The sequence below is a fragment of the Pseudopipra pipra genome, chromosome Z (assembly GCF_036250125.1).
Source record: "Pseudopipra pipra isolate bDixPip1 chromosome Z, bDixPip1.hap1, whole genome shotgun sequence".
NCBI lineage: Eukaryota > Metazoa > Chordata > Aves > Passeriformes > Pipridae > Pseudopipra > Pseudopipra pipra.
The window spans coordinates 40,607,634-40,630,326 of record NC_087581.1 but is presented as its reverse complement, the minus strand read 5'-3'; the positions used below and the strand labels follow the sequence as shown (position 1 = coordinate 40,630,326).

General features: G+C 38.4%; 1 protein-coding gene across 2 annotated transcripts; it reads left to right on the top strand.

Annotated features, from left to right (window-relative positions):
- Positions 1–3,128: 3,128 nt before the first annotated feature.
- On the top strand, positions 3,129–10,309 carry LOC135406673 (uncharacterized). Of its 2 annotated transcripts, XM_064641039.1 has the most exons (3): positions 3,129–3,643; positions 3,708–3,780; positions 4,582–10,309. In XM_064641039.1, exon 3 carries the CDS (start codon positions 5,944–5,946, stop codon positions 7,534–7,536), a length of 1,593 nt encoding a protein of 530 aa, XP_064497109.1. In that variant the 5' UTR covers positions 3,129–3,643; positions 3,708–3,780; positions 4,582–5,943; the 3' UTR covers positions 7,537–10,309. The 2 variants fall into 2 exon arrangements, with proteins under 2 accessions (XP_064497109.1, XP_064497108.1); XM_064641038.1 differs by having other exon boundaries at positions 3,129–3,780.
- Positions 10,310–22,693: the final 12,384 nt, after the last annotated feature.

The following is a 22,693-nucleotide window of genomic DNA, read 5'->3' as shown; positions in this document are numbered from 1 at the left end:
GTCATATAGAAACACACCTCTAATACTGTTGAAGCTTAACAGCAGATCTTGAAATTAAGGTGATTTGAAAACGCATTTTTGCTGCTTTTTATTAATTAACTAAGGAATTAGCCATTAGCATCAGGGTTGTATTCAAGTTTATTTATCCATAAATGTTTACGTTTATGGTTCCTGCTAGAGATTCTACACATGAGGAAGTACAGACTTATCTGTAGAAATTTAGAAACTGTAAGGTATAAATATAAACCTTTTTTATTATGCTTTGCTCTATTTAATCCTTCTGTCTGTCTTACCAATTGCCATCCTTCAGGTTTCAAAGCTGTTAACAGATTTTTCTTCCTCTGCCAATCACACTTCATTCTGCACTTACATTACAAAAAACAATCACAGTGGAGCATATGATCATAATGTATCTATTTTTTAATTTTTTAAACAAGTATCTTTTTTTTCCCCCTTTCTTTTTAGGTTGTCTATCCTGCTTGTGAAAGTCCTTCCTAAATGTTTTTATTCAAAATGTCTTCATATCTCTTTAATGTTTATAAAACGGTACTCAGTAGCCTGGCTGCAGATACTCCTCTCTTCCATCTGATCGTTCATGTTTATCTGTTCTGTCTTTTGTTAGCATTTAAACAGGGTAGATGAAGACCTCTTTTCACAGAACACTCACAGTAAGAGTGTAGAAACGCATAGGGAGAAAAAACACAACACATTCTAACCTGGGCTGATACTGCCTGATATTTCCAGACACCTGTAGGTTTCCCTTCTGTCAAAACACAAGTGCAAATTTTTTTTAAAGTGTAACAGGATGCATCTCTTTAAGAGGTTTTATCCTTTTGGCACTAATGGCAACAGGATTAATTTTTCATTATTTTCATCTTGACAAGTAAATGTCACTATGCCTGGCAGAACCACTTCTGCAGAGAGGATACCATCTGCTTTTCCTGAGCATTCTCTGCAGAGCTGCAGAGGTATAAAGAGGATATGAATCTAACTTATTATTTCTATCAACAAAAACTTGCATGCTTGTCTGAGGGCGGAATTTAGGCTCCATTTATTTCCGATGTAAAGTCATTACAAGGAGATAAGTGTTTCATAAACAGGTAGGGAAAGGAAGTGGACAAAAAAACCTGCAGAGGGCAACACAAGTACTAGCTTTGGTATTGTAAAAATCCAATACAAATTTTTGCAAAACATGAAGACTATAAATATAATTGAGCTCTGAGGATGGGCTGCTGAGCTGGAAGGCAAGATGGTCTTTCCAGTATGTTGTACAATGCAAATAGCAAGACATTTTCACAACAGCAGACAGGAAAGGATATTTTGGTCACATTTCTCAAATAATAACAAAGGTCCTGATGCAATCATGTTGCTGAGAAAAGGCTAAAATATATCTTAAGGCCAGAAGCTAACTCCCAGGGTGATTTACGTTGCCATAGTGTGCAAACCCAATGATCTACAAAACTGCAAAATGTCATTATTGTAAATACTCCCTTGGTAGAAATGGAAATAATTTTACTTTTTTGATTGTACATGAATCTAATAAAAACAGCAGCTTGCTTTCATTTCACTGCAGCCTTACAATTTGTTTTCTTCCTTTGGGAGTAAAAGGAAGTTTCTCTGAAGTCAAAATAATTTTTATTGAATCAGACTCTGTGACAGAAGAAGGTAGGCAATAAAAACAAACACTGAAATTAAAAATGCAAATTAGAAAAGTTTCTTTTTTTCTTTGTTTTTCCAAATTGTTTTCATAGTGATATTTTCCTCACCTTCTGAATGGTGTCTTTCTGAACAAAGCCGTATGTCTGAGCAATAGGTATGAAGCTGCTGTTTAGGGAATTTTAGAGAGCAAGAGCAAGGCTAGAGTTTTCCTGATTATATTTTCCTAATAGAAAAATGAGATTAAGTTATGTAAAAATAACAGTGTCTGGTTGTTAGGTTTTTAGAAAAGAGGAGTCTGAGGAATCAAAATACTATTGCAAGACCTGTATGAAGGTTTAATGCTGGATAGTGCCACTGAGATGTCCTTCGTGCAATTGTCCAAGATAAAAGCTGCTTAGTGGTTTATGGGCTGGACCTTGTAAAATTATCCTAACTCTGAGGTGAGGAAAGGATTTCCAAATACATTAGCAATGCCAATCTTTCAATATTGGGATAAGGCCTTGGTTGTTTAAAGATGCTGTTGTAGTAGTCTATTGATTGATTGAAGACACCATTATATTAATCCACACACAAACTTAGAAGTTACCACTGAACTCTTAGAGCTTAAATGGGTAGCTGTGAAAAAAAGGCTGAGAGAAAATAGGGGTGGCAAGGTGGGATTTATCAGCTTGTGCTTGGATAACTGTATTAACACTCATATGTATCTACTACAGTAATTGGAAAGAAAAGTGGCATTTATAGAGCACAATTCATTTTGTCCTAAAATAGGTGTTTCAAATAGGTTAAATAAATTGTACTTGTTTCTCTCAGACAATTGTAAAAGACATCCAGATAACTAGCTCAGATCTAAGTGTCTGTATTACAGATGTCTGACATTAAGGTGAGATGAAGAGGCTTTTTGCAAAGTCTCAGAGAATACTAAAGACCCAGTACAGTCAGTACTCTACACCTCCTCCATCACTCAAAGCAACAGAAAATGTGCTTTTTCCATTTAAAGGTGGTCTTTAATACTTTTAACTAAAATGTGAATGATTTCTGTATTTTTCCTATTTAGGCTGACTAAATTCTGCATATCTGGATAAATATTTCCAAGTTCTTGTAGTGATGACCTGTGTGGTAATGGAGAAAGTCTTCTGGTTGCACTCTGCAACCTTCACCCTTATTCTCACATAATCATTACCAGAAGCTATAGCTGGAGCAAGGCAACAGAAAAAAAATAAATAAGGTTAGCTATTTTTCAGTGTGCTGTCTCCTTGTAGGGACTGTCTCTTCACTGTTTTGCTACTATTTTTCACTTTACTTGAGAGCACAATTTAATTCATGATCTATTATGTCACTTAACATAGGCTTATCTTGTATTTTAATTCAAATCCTATGATTGTTCTGGCCCTCAGAACTGAGTAGTTTAAAGTCGGAGGAGTTAATAGTGAGTCTGTTAGCTCCCAGGATGAAGATATTGACTAGGCAAACTTTCCGGTGTATCCTTGATGATGAGGAAGTCAGTACGCAGCTCTAATGGAGAAACAAAGGCAGACTGTAAAGTCGGTAGGCCTAGGATGTGGGAACCGCAATAAGGCCTTGAGCTTTGCCAAATGTGTCACCAATAGATCCTAGCCAATGAAAACACTGTTGCTTGCTTACCTAAAATAAGGATACTGCTTGCTGCTAGCAAGGGGTATAAAAAGGCAGATGAGAAAATAAAGTCAGACATCTTTTCTGCACATAATTAGATTCTTTGTGTCTTTGTCGACCGTCACGACTCTACACTGACATAAAGTCACCTAAAAAAAGATAGAGAGGAAAACAGGAGGGAAATTTCATATAAGAGAATAATAAATAATGTCATAATAAATAACATATAAAAGTTGATTACTTTTTATACAATTAATTAATTTTTTAATTCTTTAAAAACTGTTTTACATTTCTAGGCTACAAGTGGATTAATATGGAGAAGGCCATGCATTTAAGGGAAATACAGGGAATGGTAAGATCTGACATGTCTCTTCAGAACACATACTGATAGTCAGACAGAAGATTCCTTTTTCCAGGTTATTTTCAGAAACAGTTTAACTGTTTTCTTTCAAGAAGACCTATTTTGAATTCAATGAGATGGTTATACAGGTAAGTAGGAATATACTTTAATATGGTCATTTGTAATTCAGTCATGGAGAACACATAGTTATTGAAATGAGACTGCATTTAGTCTTCAATGAGGACCGTACCTCTGTACAGAAACCTACTGTTCTGTCAAGGCTCTATATGAAAACATTAAAAGAAAATTTTAAGGTTTTATTTAAGGACATAGAAAATGTCACAGTATGCCCTTGATCCAAACTCTTCTTTGTGCCACTAGGATTGTCACAGAATGGTTGAGGCTGGAAGGCCACTGCTCCAAGCCCTCTGCTCGAGCAGGGTCACCCTGTCCAAACAGCTTTTGAGTATCTCCAGGGATGGATAAACTCCACAATTTCACTGTCTGACATCAATCAATTTAGAACATTATGTGAGTATCTGCCCTGGGGACCTGAGAGCACCTCTGATCTCCTAGGTGTGGTAGTCCTCTGTGTGGTAGTTTGAAAGCAAAGAGTGATCAAAATTAGAGACCACAAACAGTAATCACGCACTGTCCTTTGCTGAGTCTCCTGAATTAACTGACTAAATTATGATGAAAATATTATATGCGGAGAAGTAATATAATGTATAATTCTTTTACTCCAATTCAGTTAATAGCTGTCTTGTCAGAATTTTAAGAAAGTGCTACACCAAATTACTTAGAAAAAACTCTAGGGAAAAGATGTTAATAGTTCCAGGGAAAATTTTTGAATATAAAATGCTATAAATATTGTACATAAAAGTTGTACTTGTATAAATAATAGTAAAATTTTATTTGACAGTAATTTTGATGATGTTTCTTATTTTAAGGGCCTTACTTTAATAAAGCTTCAAGATACTTTCACCCTTGAAGAATCTGGCACAAATGTATAAAAAGTTTCCTCTTGGTTCTCTGTTCAGAAAGGATGCTGGTTTCATGGTAGGCAACATGCTTCCTTCTTTGAGCAAACCTGTATTTGTTCTTTGTTGAAGAGGTCAATAACTATCTGATCCCAGGTTTGAGCGTGAAAACTGAAATCCTTGTTGAACATGCGAAACGCAATTTAAGAGTCTTGGGGGCAGGACATGTTAATGAGGAGGATGGGTTATGCTAACTAGGGGATGGACTATGTTAACTAGGATTACAAAGGTTTCTGCTACAGTTACACAATTGGTTAATATTTCCTGTAACAAGGATTACCTGGGGGGGGGAGGAAAAAAGGGGTTTCTACATGCTCTGATAACATCATCACAAAGTCTCTCCATATCTTGCTGCAGGAGACAGGCCAATTAACATTATTAAATATCAATAGGTCTTGTGAAGAACTGTCCTGGTCCTCAGATGCTGGGATTTCTCTCAGCCCCTGTTGCCCTGTGTACAAATCGTGGGAGCAACAGGCCAACCAGAAAAGGCTTATTTTCTAAAACATATCAAATACAAAATTGGGAAACAAATGAGAATTCACGAATTTTTACCCAATCCTCCAAAGTCTTTACTGGGTAGAGATTTACTAGAAAATCTGGGAACTGTAATTAAATTTGACAAAGGCAAACTTGAACTAACAATTAATAACAGCCTTAAGTTTAGCCATAAGCTGCATGAAACCAGAACATAGCAAGCAAAACATTGACCGAATCCTAAATAAAGTATACCCCTATGGGATTGAAAGATAGGAAAAGAATTGAACTGATAATAGAGACATTTTTTAAAAAAATTTGAAGTTATTAGTAGAATGTGGATCAGATTTCCTAATCCCTATACACTTTTTTGGCAAAACTAAAAGACAGTCTGACTTGGTTCGCAGTGTTAGATCTAAAAGATGCATTCTTCTGCCCTCCCTTAGCCCCAGAAAGCCAAAGGGTTTTTGCCTTTGAATGGGAATCTGTTAGCAAAGGGAGAAAGGCTCAATTAATATAAACAGTGTTACCTCAGGGCTATAAAAATCGTCCAGCAATTTTTGGGAACCAATTAGCCAAAGAATTAGAACAATGGGAAAGGCCACAAGGAGATGGCAGTCTTCTACAATATGTAGACGATCTACTAATAGCAACTGAAACAGAAGAAGAGTGTGTTAACTGGACTATTTCTCTGTTGAATTTCCTGGGTTTAAGTGGGTATCGAGTCTCTCAACAGAAAGCACAGCTGGTGCAAGAAAAAGCAGTGTACCTGGGATATGAAATTTCCAGAGGACAATGATCCCTAGGAACAGCAAGAAAAGAAACCATCTGCCAGATGCCCAGACCGGAAACGGTGAGAGACCTATGAGCCTGGGAATGACAAGTTGGTGCCGCTTATGGATTTATCAATATGGGATACTCGCTAAACCACTGTATGATTTGCTGAAAGAGGCTGAGAGTATCCTAGTCTGGACTCCTGAAGCAGAGGGAGCTTTTAAGAGACTGAAACAAGAACTCATGAAAGCCCCAGCCCTGGGCCTGCCCAATGTAACAAAACCATTTTGTCTGTTCTCTCATGAACGGCAAGGAATGGCTTTAGGAGTCTTGGCACAACGATTGGGACCACACAAATTGGATGAGGTAAGCAAAGGATGGCCCAACTGTCTGAGAGCAGTGGCCGCAGTCATCATAAACATAGAAGAAGCCAGAAAGCTCACATTGGGCCAGAAAATGACTGTGTTAGTGTCCCATACTGTATCTGCAGTACTCGAGCAGAAAGGAGGCCATTGGTTGTCACCTTCCAGATTCCTAAAGTACCAGGCAATACTAGCTGAGTCAGATGATGTAACCATACAAGTCACTAACATTGTGAATCCAGCCTCATTTCTAGAAGGAAGAATGCCAGCAGAACCACTCGAGCACGACTGCCTGGAGACCATTGAAGCTGTCCACTCCAGCCGCCTGGATCTCAAAGAAGAACCGCTTGAAGATGTGGACAACTGGTTCTCCGACAGCAGCAGCTTCGTGAAACAGGGAGTAAGGATGGCAGGCTATGCAGCGACCACAACGGAAGAGGTAATCAAATCAAATTCTTTACCTGCAGGGACTTCAGCCCAGAAAGCAGAACTGATAGCTCTTACCCGAGCTCTGGAATTGGCAGAAGGCATACAGATAAATATCTGGACAGATTCAAAATATGCATTCTCCTTCGTGCATGCTCATGGAGCAATTTGGAAAGAAAGAGGACTGCTGACTGCCCAGGGGAAAACCGTCAAACATGCAGAAGAAATTCTACAATTGTTAGAAGCAGTCCAACTCCCAGCACAAGTGGCCATAATGCATTGCAAGGGGCACCTGAAAGATAACGCTGTTCCAGAAATAGGGAATAGGAAAGCTGACACAGAAGCTAAATTAGCTGCTGCAAGAACTGGGGAAGTGAACATAGCAACCTTAGTACCAGGGGAACTTGATACTAACTTCCAACCAGATTGTCAGGAACCAGATCATAGGTGGATTCAAAAGAACAAAGGCAAATTGTTAGACAATGGATGGGGACAGTTAGAAACGGGACAACTAATAATACCAGGGAAATTAATGTGGCAATTTATAAAAACAGAACATGAAAAAGCCCATTGGAGTTTAGATCCACTTTATCAGTATTTACAGGCCAGAATAGCAGGACCAGAATTGTTCACCACCATAAAGCAAGTCACATCCCGATGTGAACAATGCCTGAAGAACAACCCAAATACAGGAACCAAAATACATCAAGGAGCAATAAACCGAGGCAAATTCCCAGGTGAAGTATGGCAAATTGATTCTTCTGAACTCCCAAGAAAAGGGGGGTATCGATATTTATTGGTGTTGACTGACACATTTTCTGGGTGACCTGAAGCATTCCCCTGCAGAACAAACAAAGAGAGAGAGGTAACTAAAGCTTTGTTAAATGAAATCATGCCATGGTTTGAGGTACCAAGAACTATCTCTTCAGACAGAGGATCACATTTTTGTACAAAGGTTGTGAGAGTAATAAGCAAAGCACTGCAAATTAAATGGCAATTGCATATGTCGTACAGGCCACAGGCCAGTGGACAGGTGGAAAATATGAATCATCTTGTCAAACAACAAGTTGCTAAAATATGTCAAGAGACTAATTTACAATGATACCAAGCTTTGCCTATTGCTCTGATCGGGTTGAGAGTTAAAAACCTCAATCAAAAGAGAAACTAAGCCCATTTGAAATACTGTACGGTTGACCTTATGCTATGCAGATTGTAAATAGCGATGCTGTAGATCAAATAGATAATCAGTATATATATGATTATGTAATTGCTGTAGAAAAACATTTTGATAAAAATGCTGCTGTAGTAGTAGAGCACCAGCCCAAACAACCTGATTGTAAACTGCATCTGTTTAATCCCGGTGATTGGGTGTATGTTAAGAATCTTTTAGGAAAACCCCTACAAGAGAAGTGGGAGGGACCTTTCCAAGTGCTGCTGACCACCTTCACCACGGTTCAGATAAAGGAGTGACCCACATGGATCCACTATTCTCGAGTTAAGAAAGCTCCAGAGGAAAAGCAAGAAGACCCGACATAATGAATCCAGCCCTCTCTCTAATCCTCTCAGTGCTGACCATTGGACTCTCGATAAGTACTATCGGACTTGCGAATCATGCTGCTGAAGATTTTCTTAAAATTGCAGACTATACTGGGGATATCAGGAAAGAGGTAGCACATACTATTCAGTGCACCCAAACACAACAATGGGTACAGTCAATGGCAGCAGGAATCTTGAGAGAAGGAGCGTCAGGTACACTACCTCAGGAAATAAGAGAAATGATACTAAGAAATAGCTCTACCAGTCAGTTTGAGAAAGATCACCAAGCCTGGTGGCAACCAGTGAATTTTACATACAATCCACAACACTAGCACATTGAGGCCTATGTTATCACTATTAGTGCTGCAGAGGAGAAAGTAATCTTTCCTGTCTTGACTTTGGGAGCTATACATCAAAATGTTGTTGTTAAACCTGTAGATCATAATGTTTGGGCTAGTTATGATAATGCTAAGAATAAAAGGCAATCAGTTAGCACAGAAGCATGTATCCCTAAGGGACAATTAAGATATATCTGCAAAAATGTCATAGTAGAAGCAGAAGATTTATGCTTAGATGCTGAAAACAGTGTATGTACTTTTGAAATACTTCCTCACAATAGAGCTCAATCACAAGTATTTTATGTAGGTAATGGATGTGCATGTGTAAGAACTGTTTGTAGTGACATCACCATAGATAACTGTCGTGAAGTAACCAATAATACTAACTTTGCATATGCAACTTCACTAAAATCGTAGGCTGTAACTTTGACTATACCGCTCCTGTAACCACTCAGCAACTAATTGAAGCAGAATACACTTTATATCATGATATACCAAAGCTACAGATAAGTATGGATATTAACCTTCTTAAAAAAATGCTCACACATCCCAACATAGAGAAGTTAGTTCAAGAAGTAAACAAAACGACACAACCCATGCTGTGGCAAGTAGAGCATGACTCAGCGGGAATAAAGAATATCTTAACAAAAATTGAACAAGTAGGGAAACACCATTGGTGGGATATCTTTATGGGATATTCCCCAACAGCAACCCAGATTTTTCATTATTTAATACATCCAGTCGTGATCATAGCGATAGCTATGTTCTTGCTAACCCTTCTGAACATATGCCTGTGGTGTAAACTACATAATCACAAAGACACAAGTAATCTGGGCAATGATACAAGCTTATCAACACCCTCAAAACTAAAACTTGATGAAAGAATTTGTAAGTTTAAGAAAAGGGGGGAATTGAAGCGAAGCAAGGCCTAGAAAGCAAATGTAATATAGCAATACGAAGAGCAGAGAGTTAAATTCAAAATGTAGATTTTATGCAAAGGCACAGAAAACTTGGTCTTAGAAACAGCGGAGGCAATAATTCGTTAACGTATGTAGAATACACTGACATGAAAGAACAGAAGTATATGTGCTCAAGAAAACAAAGACTGATAAAAAGGGAAAGTGAGTCAAAACATAGGTACACCTTGCCAAGATACCAGGAACTTCTGCCAGATACACTAGAAAGGTAGCCAAAGTAGGGAAGTTCACAAAGTTCATGAAGAGGATGGAGGCTGGGCCAGGGGCTCATAAGGATGAAGAACAGGAACGACCCTCCTAGATTCTCCTCAAATTGAAGACCACACCTCTAACTCTGCCTAAACTCCACCTGTTATGAATATTATAACTAAATGTTGCAGTTATATGAATATGTATGTGAAAATGTTGTAATCACTTGTAAAAATGGTATATAATTGTCCTAGTTAGGACAGCTGAGACCAATTCATCATGGTATGGGTGTAACCCAAAACTGTGTATTCTATAGCCTTCCATGCCATTTCCCAGAAATTGTTAGCAGTAGAGGCCTGTAGATGTTCCTGTCCTCATACCCTTTTACGGAATTCCCTGCTCTGAGGGGAGGACTGAGCATTCCTGCCTGAACTGGAGAATATATAAACTTGGAGTGTTGGAACCTTTTTACCACTCATGGGATCCAGAGGGAGACTGCAGCTCACCGCTCTCAACCGGACTGCAGCTCACAGCTCTCCCAGACTGCAACAGCTCTCCCACCTGCCAGCTTTTCTCCTCTCCCTTTACTTTGGACTCAGGGCGGGGGGCCCAAGGAACACCACTTTGTTCATGTCCCAGGGTGCTGGGTTATACATTTGGGTTTTGTGGGTTAAGACCAATTGTTTGTTTGTATAATTGTACTTATTGTATTATTAAATTGTTATTCTGACTTATAATCTCTCTTTTGAATTGAGTTCATTTCTCCTGCTGATTAACTTTTAAACCAGCACAATAATCCTGTCTTTTCACTGAAGAGGCAGAGCAGTTGTCCAGTGCAAGCTAGCTGCTCTCCAACGTTGCCTTAAATAAATACCTCGCTGCTTAAAGACTAAAACTTTGTCATTGAGCAGTTCTCTGCGCCTTTTGGGGCAAAATCTTGGCATCACCTGCTACATAATCTTTCAAGCTTCTTCCTGCTGAGCGTCTGAGTTTCGGTCCTTACACTTGGTTACGAAACATACAAAATGAAGGTCTCCAGACGTCTTTAATCTTTCATCTCTTTTGGTTAATTAGTGGTCAGCCTCTTCAGTTACTAGCAGACAAATACCTGTACTTAGAATAGTGCAGAAGTTGGGGGCAGTACCTCACATAACATCGACTTTGGTCTTTGTTAATTGGCTACTGGGTCTGCAAGTTTTTCTTGAACTCTTAAGTTCCTTCTCCGTGCCACTGGCAGAGTTATTGCTGTGAACTACAAGAGACAAGTTTGCAGTATTGGAGAATATTCTATACTGTTCATGTTCTATACTGGGCAGACTGATAATTGGCACAATATTTATTTTCTTACTTTTCTGGACCTCTCTCTTAAACTAATTTCCATACACTAACACAGAGCATTAATAACCCTTTATATCCTCCCCTTACTCCTCTTTCCTCCTTTGGACCAAAATAAGTCAAATACTGCTGCATACAATCTTAGTGGACCAAAATCTTGGTTGCTATTCTCTTGGAGCGAGTACATATATCTCTACCTCTATATATTTATGCATCTGGAGGTATCTATAACAGCATATTTTACAAGTACGGAGTCTGCGCCATGTGACATCAGTGAGCAGATCTGAATTTTCTGCTAAGAGCTTACATGAAGACACTGACTTTTCATACCAGAGGTGACAATATATTTTATAAATATAGTGGTTGGCTATACAGTCTATGTGAAAATGATTCTCATATGTGAAATTCTATATAGCAAAAAAAAAAAAAAAAAAAAAGAAAAAATGCCCAATTTATAGAGAAGTAATTTGAAATAGACTGTGAATTTGTTGATGGTAAATTTGTTAAATTTTTTTTAACATCCAGATGGTGCTTTTAGTCTTATATCCATCAAATCCCATGGATGCACCCAGAATGGAAAAAGCAATTGAATTTCTCTTTAGTTTAAGACCTAGTCCAGGATTTAAAAACCTCTTTCTGGTCTAGACCAAAAATCTGAAATAAAATTTAAACTAAACTGAAACTCAAAAATTTATAGGAAGGAAGTTCCAACTTTTTTCTTCTCTCTATCAGTGTGTACTATTTTTCATGGCTACAATTTCAAAATGCTAATACAACCAGAAGACATTTGTTGATATAAATAAAAGTTATACTTTGCAATGAATTTATCAAAAATAACATTTCTTGGTTGCTCATCTTTCCCTAATGTATGTAAAAGCACATGATTGTGTGGACATGGCACTACAAGAATAAAATTGAAGAGGTAAGGGAGAATCATTCCTAGTATGAAAATCCAAGGAAAGATCAGGTGTAGCAGAATAATACCAAAGTGATTATTTTTGATCTGTTATGAATGACACTTATGCAGTTTTAATAAACTCAAACAGTTGCAAAGAGACATAAAGAACTATCTGGAAACTAATACAGAAGTCACCCTAGCACTACTTTGGAGAGTATTTTAGGCTGTCCTTGCTAAACCTCTTGTACCTGAAGTGCTTGGTAGCAACTAACTGCTAGGAGATGACACAACAACATTTTCCAAAGAAGCTACCTCAGAGGATGGAGTCGTGAACTTGTTTAAATCTATGGACAAATGTATTTTGACTACAGGAAGGCTGAGATTCAGACTTGATGTTTTAAATATGTCCATCCTGATTAAGCGCTAAAGGGTAAATGGAGTGCTAGCAGGAGGCCTGATCACAGAATCATAAATATTTAGGTAGTCCATTCCAGTTCCCATCAAAGGGAAAAAAACATTGAGACAGAAGGACAAAACTAGACAGTAATGAAAGTCCTTCTGTTTCTAAAGTGCCGAAAGGTACCAAGAGAGCTTTTTTTCCCAAAACACCCAGGAAGTATAACTCAAAAATATGTGTTAAAACTAGTAACAATTTAGGCAATCGGAGCTTTTAAACTGACTAATTTTCTTAATTATTTGTAATAATCATGAATGATAAATTCTGGCACCATTAGCACAAACTTACAACCTTATAGGCAATATTATTTTTAAATAAATGAATATGATAGATTTCTAGATATAAAAGTATCAGAAAACTATATGTTGTGAACAGGCATTGTGCTAAAAAAATACATTATAGAAGTCAACATGAAATTAAATTTCCATGTAATTTTCAGAGAATGGCAAAAATACAAATATGGAAAGAAAATTTTAAAAATATGTGGTATAACAATACAATTTTTGCAATGTGTGAAAATAAAATTCACCTTTTGTACTTGGGTATATAGTTATTGTATATGAAATTATATTTTTTTTCTCCTGGTGAGAAAAAAATAAATTAGAAACTGAAGTTTATGTTACATGAATACATAGAAAATTTTCCTGTGCTCAGCATTTCCTTGATAAAACATATTTGTGCTTTTCTGAGTTAAGCACTATACACAATATTTTATTTTGACTGATTGTCACAATTTGGGATAAAATGGAAATTCAGTTAATCCCCAAATGCCAGTTTTGGGAGGGGTATATATCTATGATTTAATCATGCACGTATGCAAAAGTGCTGTTTGTCTGTTTGAATTTGGATTAAGAGATTAAGGTTGACTGGCAGTTATAGAAAAATTGACTTTTGAAAGGCAATGTTTCCCCACATTTGTTCCATTAGCATCCTGAAGTTGTTGATATAAAGACCTTGCCCCTAGCCTGATGACGCAGCACCTCTGCAACAGAGATGATCCTTCAACAACCCTTTGGGCAACTGTCCTCACTCAGGAATATAATTGGCTTTGCAATGTAGCTGCCCCTTCTTTTTTCCCACAAGAAACAATTTCTTCATATTTAATTCTGGCTCCTGACAATCTTGATTCTTTTGAACAAATTATTCTAGTTATTCTGGGCTGTTTCATCATAATTAAAATGATCAAAGAAATTTATTTTGTGCATGCAGCTGGAAGGCAGACCTTGTGATTGTAGCATGGAGAGACTCTTGAATGCTTGTGGGTTTTCCCTGATATGAATCTTAAAGATACTCCATGGTTTAGTAATTCAGATATTTAATCAAATAATTTGATCATCTATTGCTATCACTATCATAAAAAAACCTCTTCAAATTAATTTTGAGTTAGAAAAAGTGCAAAGGATTTTGGCTTTTTCCCCTTGATGAGCTTTAGATTTTATTGTGACTGAAGTGGGGGTTTTTTTCTATTGTCAAAAGCACCTTTACTGTGTGACTTAAATAATTATTTTGTTTAAAATTGATAGGTCTTCACCTCTGCGCAGAATATAATTTTAAATAACATTTTAAATAACATCTGGCTCATACTGAAATTTTAGTCTGTGTAAATACTGTTGCATTGTTTCCACATTTCAGCTGAAGTGTTCCATATTGTCCTTGATATACATATAATACATTTATATGTGTATTATACATATACACACACATATATATATACCCACATATGTATAAATATCCACACTCTCACATTGTATACACAATAATAGATACATATAAAAGCTACAGATTTTCCTCTCTGGCAGGTCATACATCAAGTTTGGAGTCTGGAGAGGAAAGATCGAAAGGGAATAGTTATATAGCTTTCAGTCAATAAAGGCAAAGACAGCAAAAAGTGGAAAGAGATCTGATATAAACATGATGCTTTCTTTAATAACTGACACATCTAGTTTATTGCATTTATAAATAACTTATATGCATACAAGCATATAAATATATATATATGAAGTCATTGCAAATGTCTCTTTATATAATAATTTTTTAGTCTTTTCTACATAAAAACTCACTCCAGGGTGTAATAAATATTTTTGAAATACATTCAGTGGTATCTATCACAACTACCCTCACTTTTATTTTTTTTTTTTTAGAGAACAGATGTTTTTTCATTAACAAATAGGGAGAAAGATGCTTTCCAGAATGAACAACTTTAGCCCACTCACTGCATATTTCATTTATAACATCAGTTTTTAAGAGCATAAGAATTGGTAACAGAGGAACAAGCTGAAGGTGGCCTACTACAGAGCAGTTCTGTGGAGTAGGATGGAGGGGTCCTGGTGGGTGACAAGTTGACCATGAACTGGCAGTGCCGTGGGGGCCAGGAGGGACAATGGGATCCTGGGGTGAATCAGGAAGAGTGTGACCAACAGATCAGGGAGAGGATCCTGCCCCTCTGCTCAGCCCTGGTGGGGCCACATCTGGAGTGTTGTGTTCAGTTCTGGGCTCCACAGTTCAAGAAAGAGCAGGAGATACTGGAGAGGGTCCAGTAGAGGCCACAGAGGTGATGAGGGGTCTGGAGCATCTCCCTGATGAACAGACACTGTAGGACCTGGGCCTGGTTAGTCTGGAGAGGAGAAGACTGAGAAGGGATCCCATCAGTCCACACCAACATCCCCAAGGGGTGTCAGAGGATGGTGCCAGACTCTGTTCAGTGGTGCCCAGTGAAAGGATGAGAAGCAATGGCTATAAACTGAAACACAAGAAGTTCTCCCTCAACATGAGGCAGAGCTTCATTCCATGGAGGCGGCAGAGCCTGGAACAGCTGCCTAGGGAGAGTGTAGAGTGTCCTTTTCTGGAGACATCCCTAACCCACCTGGACACATCCCTGTGTCACCTGCTCCAGATGACCCTGACTGCTCAGGGGTTTGGACTAGATGATCTCCAGATGTTTCTTCCAACCCAAACTGTTCTGTGATTCTGTGATACTTAAAGTCATACAGAGTGAATACTATAGTTCAAAAGAGAATTTTTTCAAAGTATTTTGTCCTCATCCATCATGACTTAAGTAAATCAATATGTAGGAAAGGGCTAAGCATGAATAAAATGTATTTGATGATTTATTATACATATTGCACTTGCTGAGGCCTTTCTAATAACCAATGGTGTGAAACAAGGTTGCATTCTTGCACCAACCCTATTCACAATTGTTTTCAGCATGATGCTCCAAAGGACCACGGCAGATCTCAATGAAGAAGATGGTATCGACGTTCAATACCGTACTGATGGAAGCCTATTCAACCTAAGGTGACTGAAGGCCCACGCTAAGACCTTAAACCATCTTGTCTGGGAGCTGCTCTATGCTGATGACGCCGCCCTTGTCACTCACACAGAAGCAGCTCTGCAGCGTTTAACATTCTGCTTTGCAGATGCTGCTGAGCTCTTTGGGCTGGAAGTCAGCTTAAAGAAGACAGAAGTTCTCTATCAACCGGCACCTCAGGAAGTCTTCCATCATCCCCATATCACCACTGATGAATCAGAGCTCAAATCAGTCCAACAGTTTAATTACCTTGGTAGCCTCATCTCCTCGGATGGTAAGATTGATGGAGAGATAGACAACAGGTTAGCAAAGGCATACAGAGCTTTTGGAAAAGTCTGTAAGAGAATTTGGCGAAATAAATACCTGAAGAAAAGTGCAAAGATCAGTGTTTACAGAGCCATTGTGCTGTCTACTCTTCTATATGGGTCTGAATCATGGGTCATCTACCACCACCACCTGCGTCTCCTAGAACACTTCCATCAACGCTGTCTCCGTACAGTCCTAAACATCCACTGGGCAGATTATGTGACCAATATGTCTGTTGTAGAACAGGCAGCAGTTACGAGTATTGAGGCCATGTTGCTGAGAACACAGCCGCGTTGGGCAGGGCACAACTCCAGGATGGAAAACTACTGCCTTCCTAAGATTGTGCTTTATGGTGAACTTGCCACTGGCTGCCACATGAGAGGAGCCCCGAAGAAAAGATACAAGGACTCCCTGAAACAACATCTCAGCCTTGGCCATATTGATCAACATAACTGGTCTACTCTGGCCTCCAATCGGGAGGTCTGGAGACACAACATCTATAACGCTGCTGCTTCCTTTGAGAACGCACGCAGGATCACCATCGAAGAGAAAAGACAACGCAGAAAGAATCGTGCCTTGCAGAATATACCACCTAAGGAGTCTTTCTGCTGTGCCTTTTGCAACCGGACTTGTCTATCTCGCATTGGCCTCTTTAACCACCAGCGCGCTTGTAGCAAATGTGGGTGGAGTCCTTCCCAAATCTTCGTTCGCGAAGCCTAGCCATGATGGAGACATATTTTGTAGAGCTGACATTCAAAATGCTTTCCAGTGTAATTTAATGGTATCCAGACTTAGTTCACTTTAGCTTTTGATGTGAAGCAAAATATGAAGTGGCTGAAGAATCAGTTTTCAATTAAATATCTGAACAAAGTCCACAATACTTTATGTGATTTTGTGCACATATGCAGACATTTGAACATCTTTAGTAATATTTACATGTAATAGTTAAGCCTGTTTATAGAAGATACTGAGCATCTTGAGCATCTATCTGAAGTAGCTCAAAACGAGCCACGTCTTAGAAAATAATTTCTATTTGTGGGTGTCATATTTCTTATCTGAAGTCCCGGGACATCAGTGGTATTTGATTTTAGGTGTTTGCCCATCTGATTCGCAGGCTGGGATGCACAAGGGTCACATTCCACACTTTTGTCTTGGACAGACAGGTTTCCACATTTTTAGGCAACTAGTTTGGAAACCTACAGTAAATTCAGCTTTCAAGGGAAAGATTTCTATCAGAAAACATTCTCTTGATCTCCAGACTGGGATGACTGCATGGACAGCAGCTGAGCTGCAGATATTCAGAGGTAGAGAGTCATCCCCAGCTCTAGAAATCCAGGACAGGTTTAACCTCCGGAAAAACAGTCACATTTGGTAAAAAACTGCTTGAAATGGCTTGGATGTTTCTGTTCTTGGATTAAGAGTAGGAAATCCAGCTAAAAAGGAAAAAAAAATGCTGTAAACTGGTTTTGACATTTAACCAAATGAATGTAAATCCCAACTGATTTGTTATTAACATGTATTTCTAAGCTCTATGTAGTTTTCTTTTTTACATTTAAAGGTTTTTATTACTGTTGAAATTCAGTTTATTAGATGGTGTTAGTTAGTTGATAATGTCTCTTTAGACTCACTAAATAACTTAGAGATAAGCTAAAATAACATTGAATTTCAGCTATTGAAATTGTAATAGGTTCCAAAATAGAAATATATAAATACTCACACTATGCTTTGCATCCCCTGTGGAGTGGGAATTTTTGTTTACTTGTGAAATCAATTACAGATGGGACAGAAATTGCCATAATCAGCTCTTAGCCTTTCATTCTTGAATATTTTCTGAACTCCAGCGACCACGTTTTAAAGAAGCAAGAAACGATTCAGAAACTGTCATTAACCAGATGATGTAAAATAGAACCCCCTATTCAGTTGCAAATTTCTTGCTAAGTCCCAATTTATTTTGTTTCTGGAGCCTTCAAAATCCATCATCTGAGGATTTCTATTAGGAAATGTTCCATACTGTATTTATTTAGTAAAGGTGGCTATTGGGAGTTTACCTTGCTCATATGTGTGAGTTTTATTTTTATTTTTAAAGATTATGAATTAAGTTGTCCAAAGTAAAAAAGTCTTAGGAGAGAATAAAGGATGAAAGTGTTCCACTTTTCAAGCAGCTTCCCCTGGTAACAGTAAGAAACTCTGTTCTCTCTAAACTAAATATTTTTAATATAATAGAAATAAGAATGAGAGTCACTGTACAGCAGTGCCATTGTGTTTGCTATTATATTAGTCTTGGTTTTGTGGTAAATTAGAGCAATTATGTTACTAACAGACTAATGATTTTTTTTTTCCCAGTTTAGCCAAGGAAAGCAGCCTCAGATGTAAGGAAAGGAAAGCAGCCTCAGATGTAAATTCAATTTTAGTTGATAGACATTTATGAACAAAACCTGCATAAGGTAACCTTGAACCCAGACAGTAAGTTCCTAATTGACTGTGAAATACAACCCCTACTTGTTAACCTTAAGCCCCATGAATGCATATTTGACCATTTTTAATTGGATAAATTAACATAACAATGCCAACTCAGTCTATTTTTTTGAAACTAAGTATCTTTTTTTCATTGCCGATTAGCACTTCCAAGGAGAGACTTACCCATTTTGGAAATAGATTTTTTTTTTAATTAGCATAGATTTTTGTGTGTTTTTAGCTTGTTGTACCTTGTTAGCTGGATCTTCTATATTTCTTTTCCAGCTTAAGATAGTGGGAAGAACTTATAAATAGATGGAAAAAGCCTTAAAATAAGCATAGATTCTATTCAGCAGTAGTAAATCAGGAATACCATACAGGCCTTTTGATGGATCCAGAAAACTGTCCTAAAAGTTTCAGGATAAATATAATTAGCTGTTAATTTACCACTGTGTGAGATATGCTAATGTCATTACAATCATGCTGCACAGGGAAAGTGAATTCTAACTACTTCAGTATATTTCTAAATGTAATTCTATCAAAAGTGTGTTTTTGTCTAGCAATCATCACTCATTGCTTATATAAATGGAACATCTGGGGGAATTACATCAGGATGCTATAACTTAAATGAGGTGAAGCAAATAACAGTGTAAAAAATTTACAAAGGCTGTGCAAAAGTGACTTGCTAAATGTTGTTTCTAGCCATCTTGTGCACAAGGTAATTGCACTGTCCAGTGGGTTCTGAGAACTGTTTGTAACTGTTACAGGTTTCTTTTTGCTGGTATTTCACTTCTGAGATGGGACTACACTGTTTGCTGTGTTTCAGATGCCACTTTAGTGCCTCTGGGTCCCATCCTTAGAAGAAACCACCTTAGGAATGTCAGAGAATCAATAATAAGAACTGATGCTCACCATTTTCTCTTTCAAAGCTGAGTTGTTTGTCAAACATACTTGTCTCATCACCCTTTTCTTACTCTCCTATTCAAGGCACAATGGCAAACACTTTTTAGATACTTCTAGAATAAAGGTAAAACTGCAAAAGATTAAAAAACAAGGGCATGGATCTATATCCATGTTGATTTTTTACGAAAGTGCTGAAGAAATACTACTAAAGTATTGCCTATATTTGCTACCATACTTTTGCAGAAAATTCCACCAATTAATTTCATAAGCACACAAAACTTACACTACATTTCATGCAGAATATTTTTCTCCTTATTGCTTTCCATCTCCACCACCTGCTTTATAACTTAGAAATTAGGAGAGCAAAATTTAGCACTGATTTTTAATCACCCATCCTAAGTCATCCAGAATAAATGTCTTAAAATAAAATGTAGCAAAATTATTAAAATTACTGAGTCTCTTCAGACACATAATTTTATCTGTGTCATTTTTCCTGCTTGGTTAATTTTTGAGGCAGTAAGATTGCACCAGCAAAAGCTCTGAAATATAAAACAATTATTTGTTTTTCCCAAACTGACTGTTCCTTTTTTTTATTATGACTGTGTAAAGTTATTTACAGAGCAAATTAAAATGAGAAGGGCACATTCTGTGATTGAGACTACAGCATAGAAAGAAAGCCTGACTTGGAAAAAAAAAGCTTGTGTGCTTGTGTTTCCCTATAAAACTCTCTTTATCTCAACCCATGAGTTTACCAGCTTTTACCCTTCCAATTCTCTCTCAGATCCATCCCAATGGTGGGGAAATGAGTGTGGGGCCTGATGGCTGTCTGGGGCTGGACCACAACAATTACTTATAAACACAGAGATGCATAGAACTTGCTTATTGATGTTACAAACAGCTACAAGGTTTGACAAAGGACAAAACTGAATTAAGTGGTTACTCTGCATCACCATCACCTGGCTGCCACTGCTTTTAATGATATCTTATCTGAGTCCACTTTATGCTCATTAATTAATTACTCCAAAGGACATTTGCAGGCTCAGTGTAGTGAGCTTCTTGCTATTTATTTTTTAATTTTTTACAACAAAGTGATTTCTCTACCAGGAGGTTATCATAGGCGTGGAACTGGACCTGGGTATGAGTCCTACAGCTGTATGGTGGAAGTTTTTACTGTAGCTACGCATCCTTGCACGCAGCAAAGTCAGTCTGTGGCAATAATGTACATGCACAGATACTTTGATTAGCAGACTCATGGCTCTCAGTTTTAACTGAAAAGCTTTTCAAATATCTATAATGGATTTGTGTATTCAAATGGCACTTCCTTTTCCGAGGAGGAACAGGATATTCAATGTGATGTTATGTCAGCCTAGCTATTTAAACAGCCAGGAAGGAAGAGATCCCTCTCTTCCGGTTGCCAAGCACTGTGGTTTTGGGAAGAAAGCGTCAGTTGTTTGGGAAGTATCTTTATTTGTTTTTACCTTTTTTTTTGTATACATACTGCCTATAGTGTTTCCTATCTTTGTGTAATATAAATAATCTTTCCTAGCAGTTTTGACTTCTCATAGGTTTTTTTTTCCTTCCCTCTCTCCTTCCCCCATCCCCTTTCCTCCGTGGGAACTCAGGTGCAGGCCCAGTGGGTGCCTGGTATTCAGCCAAAGCAAACTAGAACAGTTTTTGGTGCATTGGCTGGGAAAACTGGCAAGATGGATTGTTTATAAAAACAACTGCCTCACCTATCTGTTTGTTTATACTAAGCCAGGAACATATAACAAAAACATGGCAATTTGCCCAGTTCTTGTGGGGACACCTGTAATTTTACTAACAGTTCTGATAGGGTGTGGAAAAAAAACACAGAAGGGAAAGAAATCAACCTTATTTCTCTTCTTGATTTTGACATAGATGGCCTGGTAATGAAAGCACCCGCGATCCTTACTAATCTGTACCTGAGTTGTTTGGCTTTATTACTGCTTTTAACCAATGCTCTTAAAACATTATGGGCAGTGGGGAAGGCAGTGTTGTTTTTGTTGCCTTCTGCCAGGACAAAACCAACTTCGAGAGAGAATTTTTACTAGGATGTTATCTAAAGGGGCCAGTTCCTGGATGGCAAAGGATGTGGATGAATTTAGGCAGGTTCTTAGGGCATCTAACACCCCCTCTTGCTTGGGACTTCACACCAGCACAATTATTCAACCCCAACAAACTCACATGTCGTTTGATGGAAGGATGCCTTGCCTACCCTGATCAAAACCAGCGACTTCTCACCCTATACTGGGGCCTAGCCTGTGCCTACGAAGCTGCTGTTCAATATTCTAAAAAGACTATGACTGAGACAAGGACCCAAACCATGACATCTGAAGTCACTATTGCCCCTGTAGTGAAAAGGAAGACATGGATAAGGAGGTCTGCAAGACCTACAGGCCTACCTCTGCGATTAGTAAGGGAGGAAGAAGGAGAAGGATCTACCCCACTCATGCCTCCAAGAGAAGAAAAGGAGACAGGACAAATAGCCGGTGCTTCCACCTTCACTTCCACGTGAGAGAAGCAGAGAGGAAACTAGACAGGAGAACAAAGTTACCCGGTCCCTGACCCCATCAGAACTTCGGGAACTGCAGAGAGATTACAGCCGCCAGCCTGGGGAACGAATTCTTACCTGGCTGCTCTGACGCTGGGTTATGGGGCTAGAAGTCACCTGTTAGAAGGTGATGAAGCACAGCAACTAGGATCTATTGCCAGAGATCATGAAATTGAACTGGAAATTGGAAGGGACAGATTTATTTGCAGTCTTTGGACCCGGGTCCTCTTTGCTGTGAGAGAAAGGTACCCATTTAAAGAAGATCTAATGTGCTCTCCAAGAAGATGGACTACTGCAGAGGAAGCCGTCCAATACCTTCAGGAACTAGCCATGCTGGAAATGATTTACAGTGACCCAGATAACCCCTGCTACCAAAATCCAGAGCATGTTCCTTGCATGCTGCCCTTGTAGAGAAAAGTAATTCAAGGTGCCCCTGCATCATATGTTAATTGTCTGATAACACTATATCATCCAAGGATGAATGAACCAAATGTGGATACGATCTGTGCCTGCATATGGAGTATAGCAGAAGGTATGGAAGCTTCCTCACTCTCTTGGGCTAGCAAGTTAGATTTCAGAGAAAGCTCCGATGTCCGACACCAATGAACACACACTAGGGAGAGGATGGAGAGGCCTCATGAATGCCCTGAATGTGAGAATCGCTGCAAAAACAGCCTAAGAAACCGGTCTCAGTCTCGGTCTCCTCCTGCC

What these genes read in the sequence shown, in the direction of transcription:
- LOC135406673 (XM_064641039.1), top strand. Translation starts at nt 5,944, where the DNA reads ATGATCCCTAGGAACAGCAAGAAAAGAAACCATCTGCCAGATGCCCAG.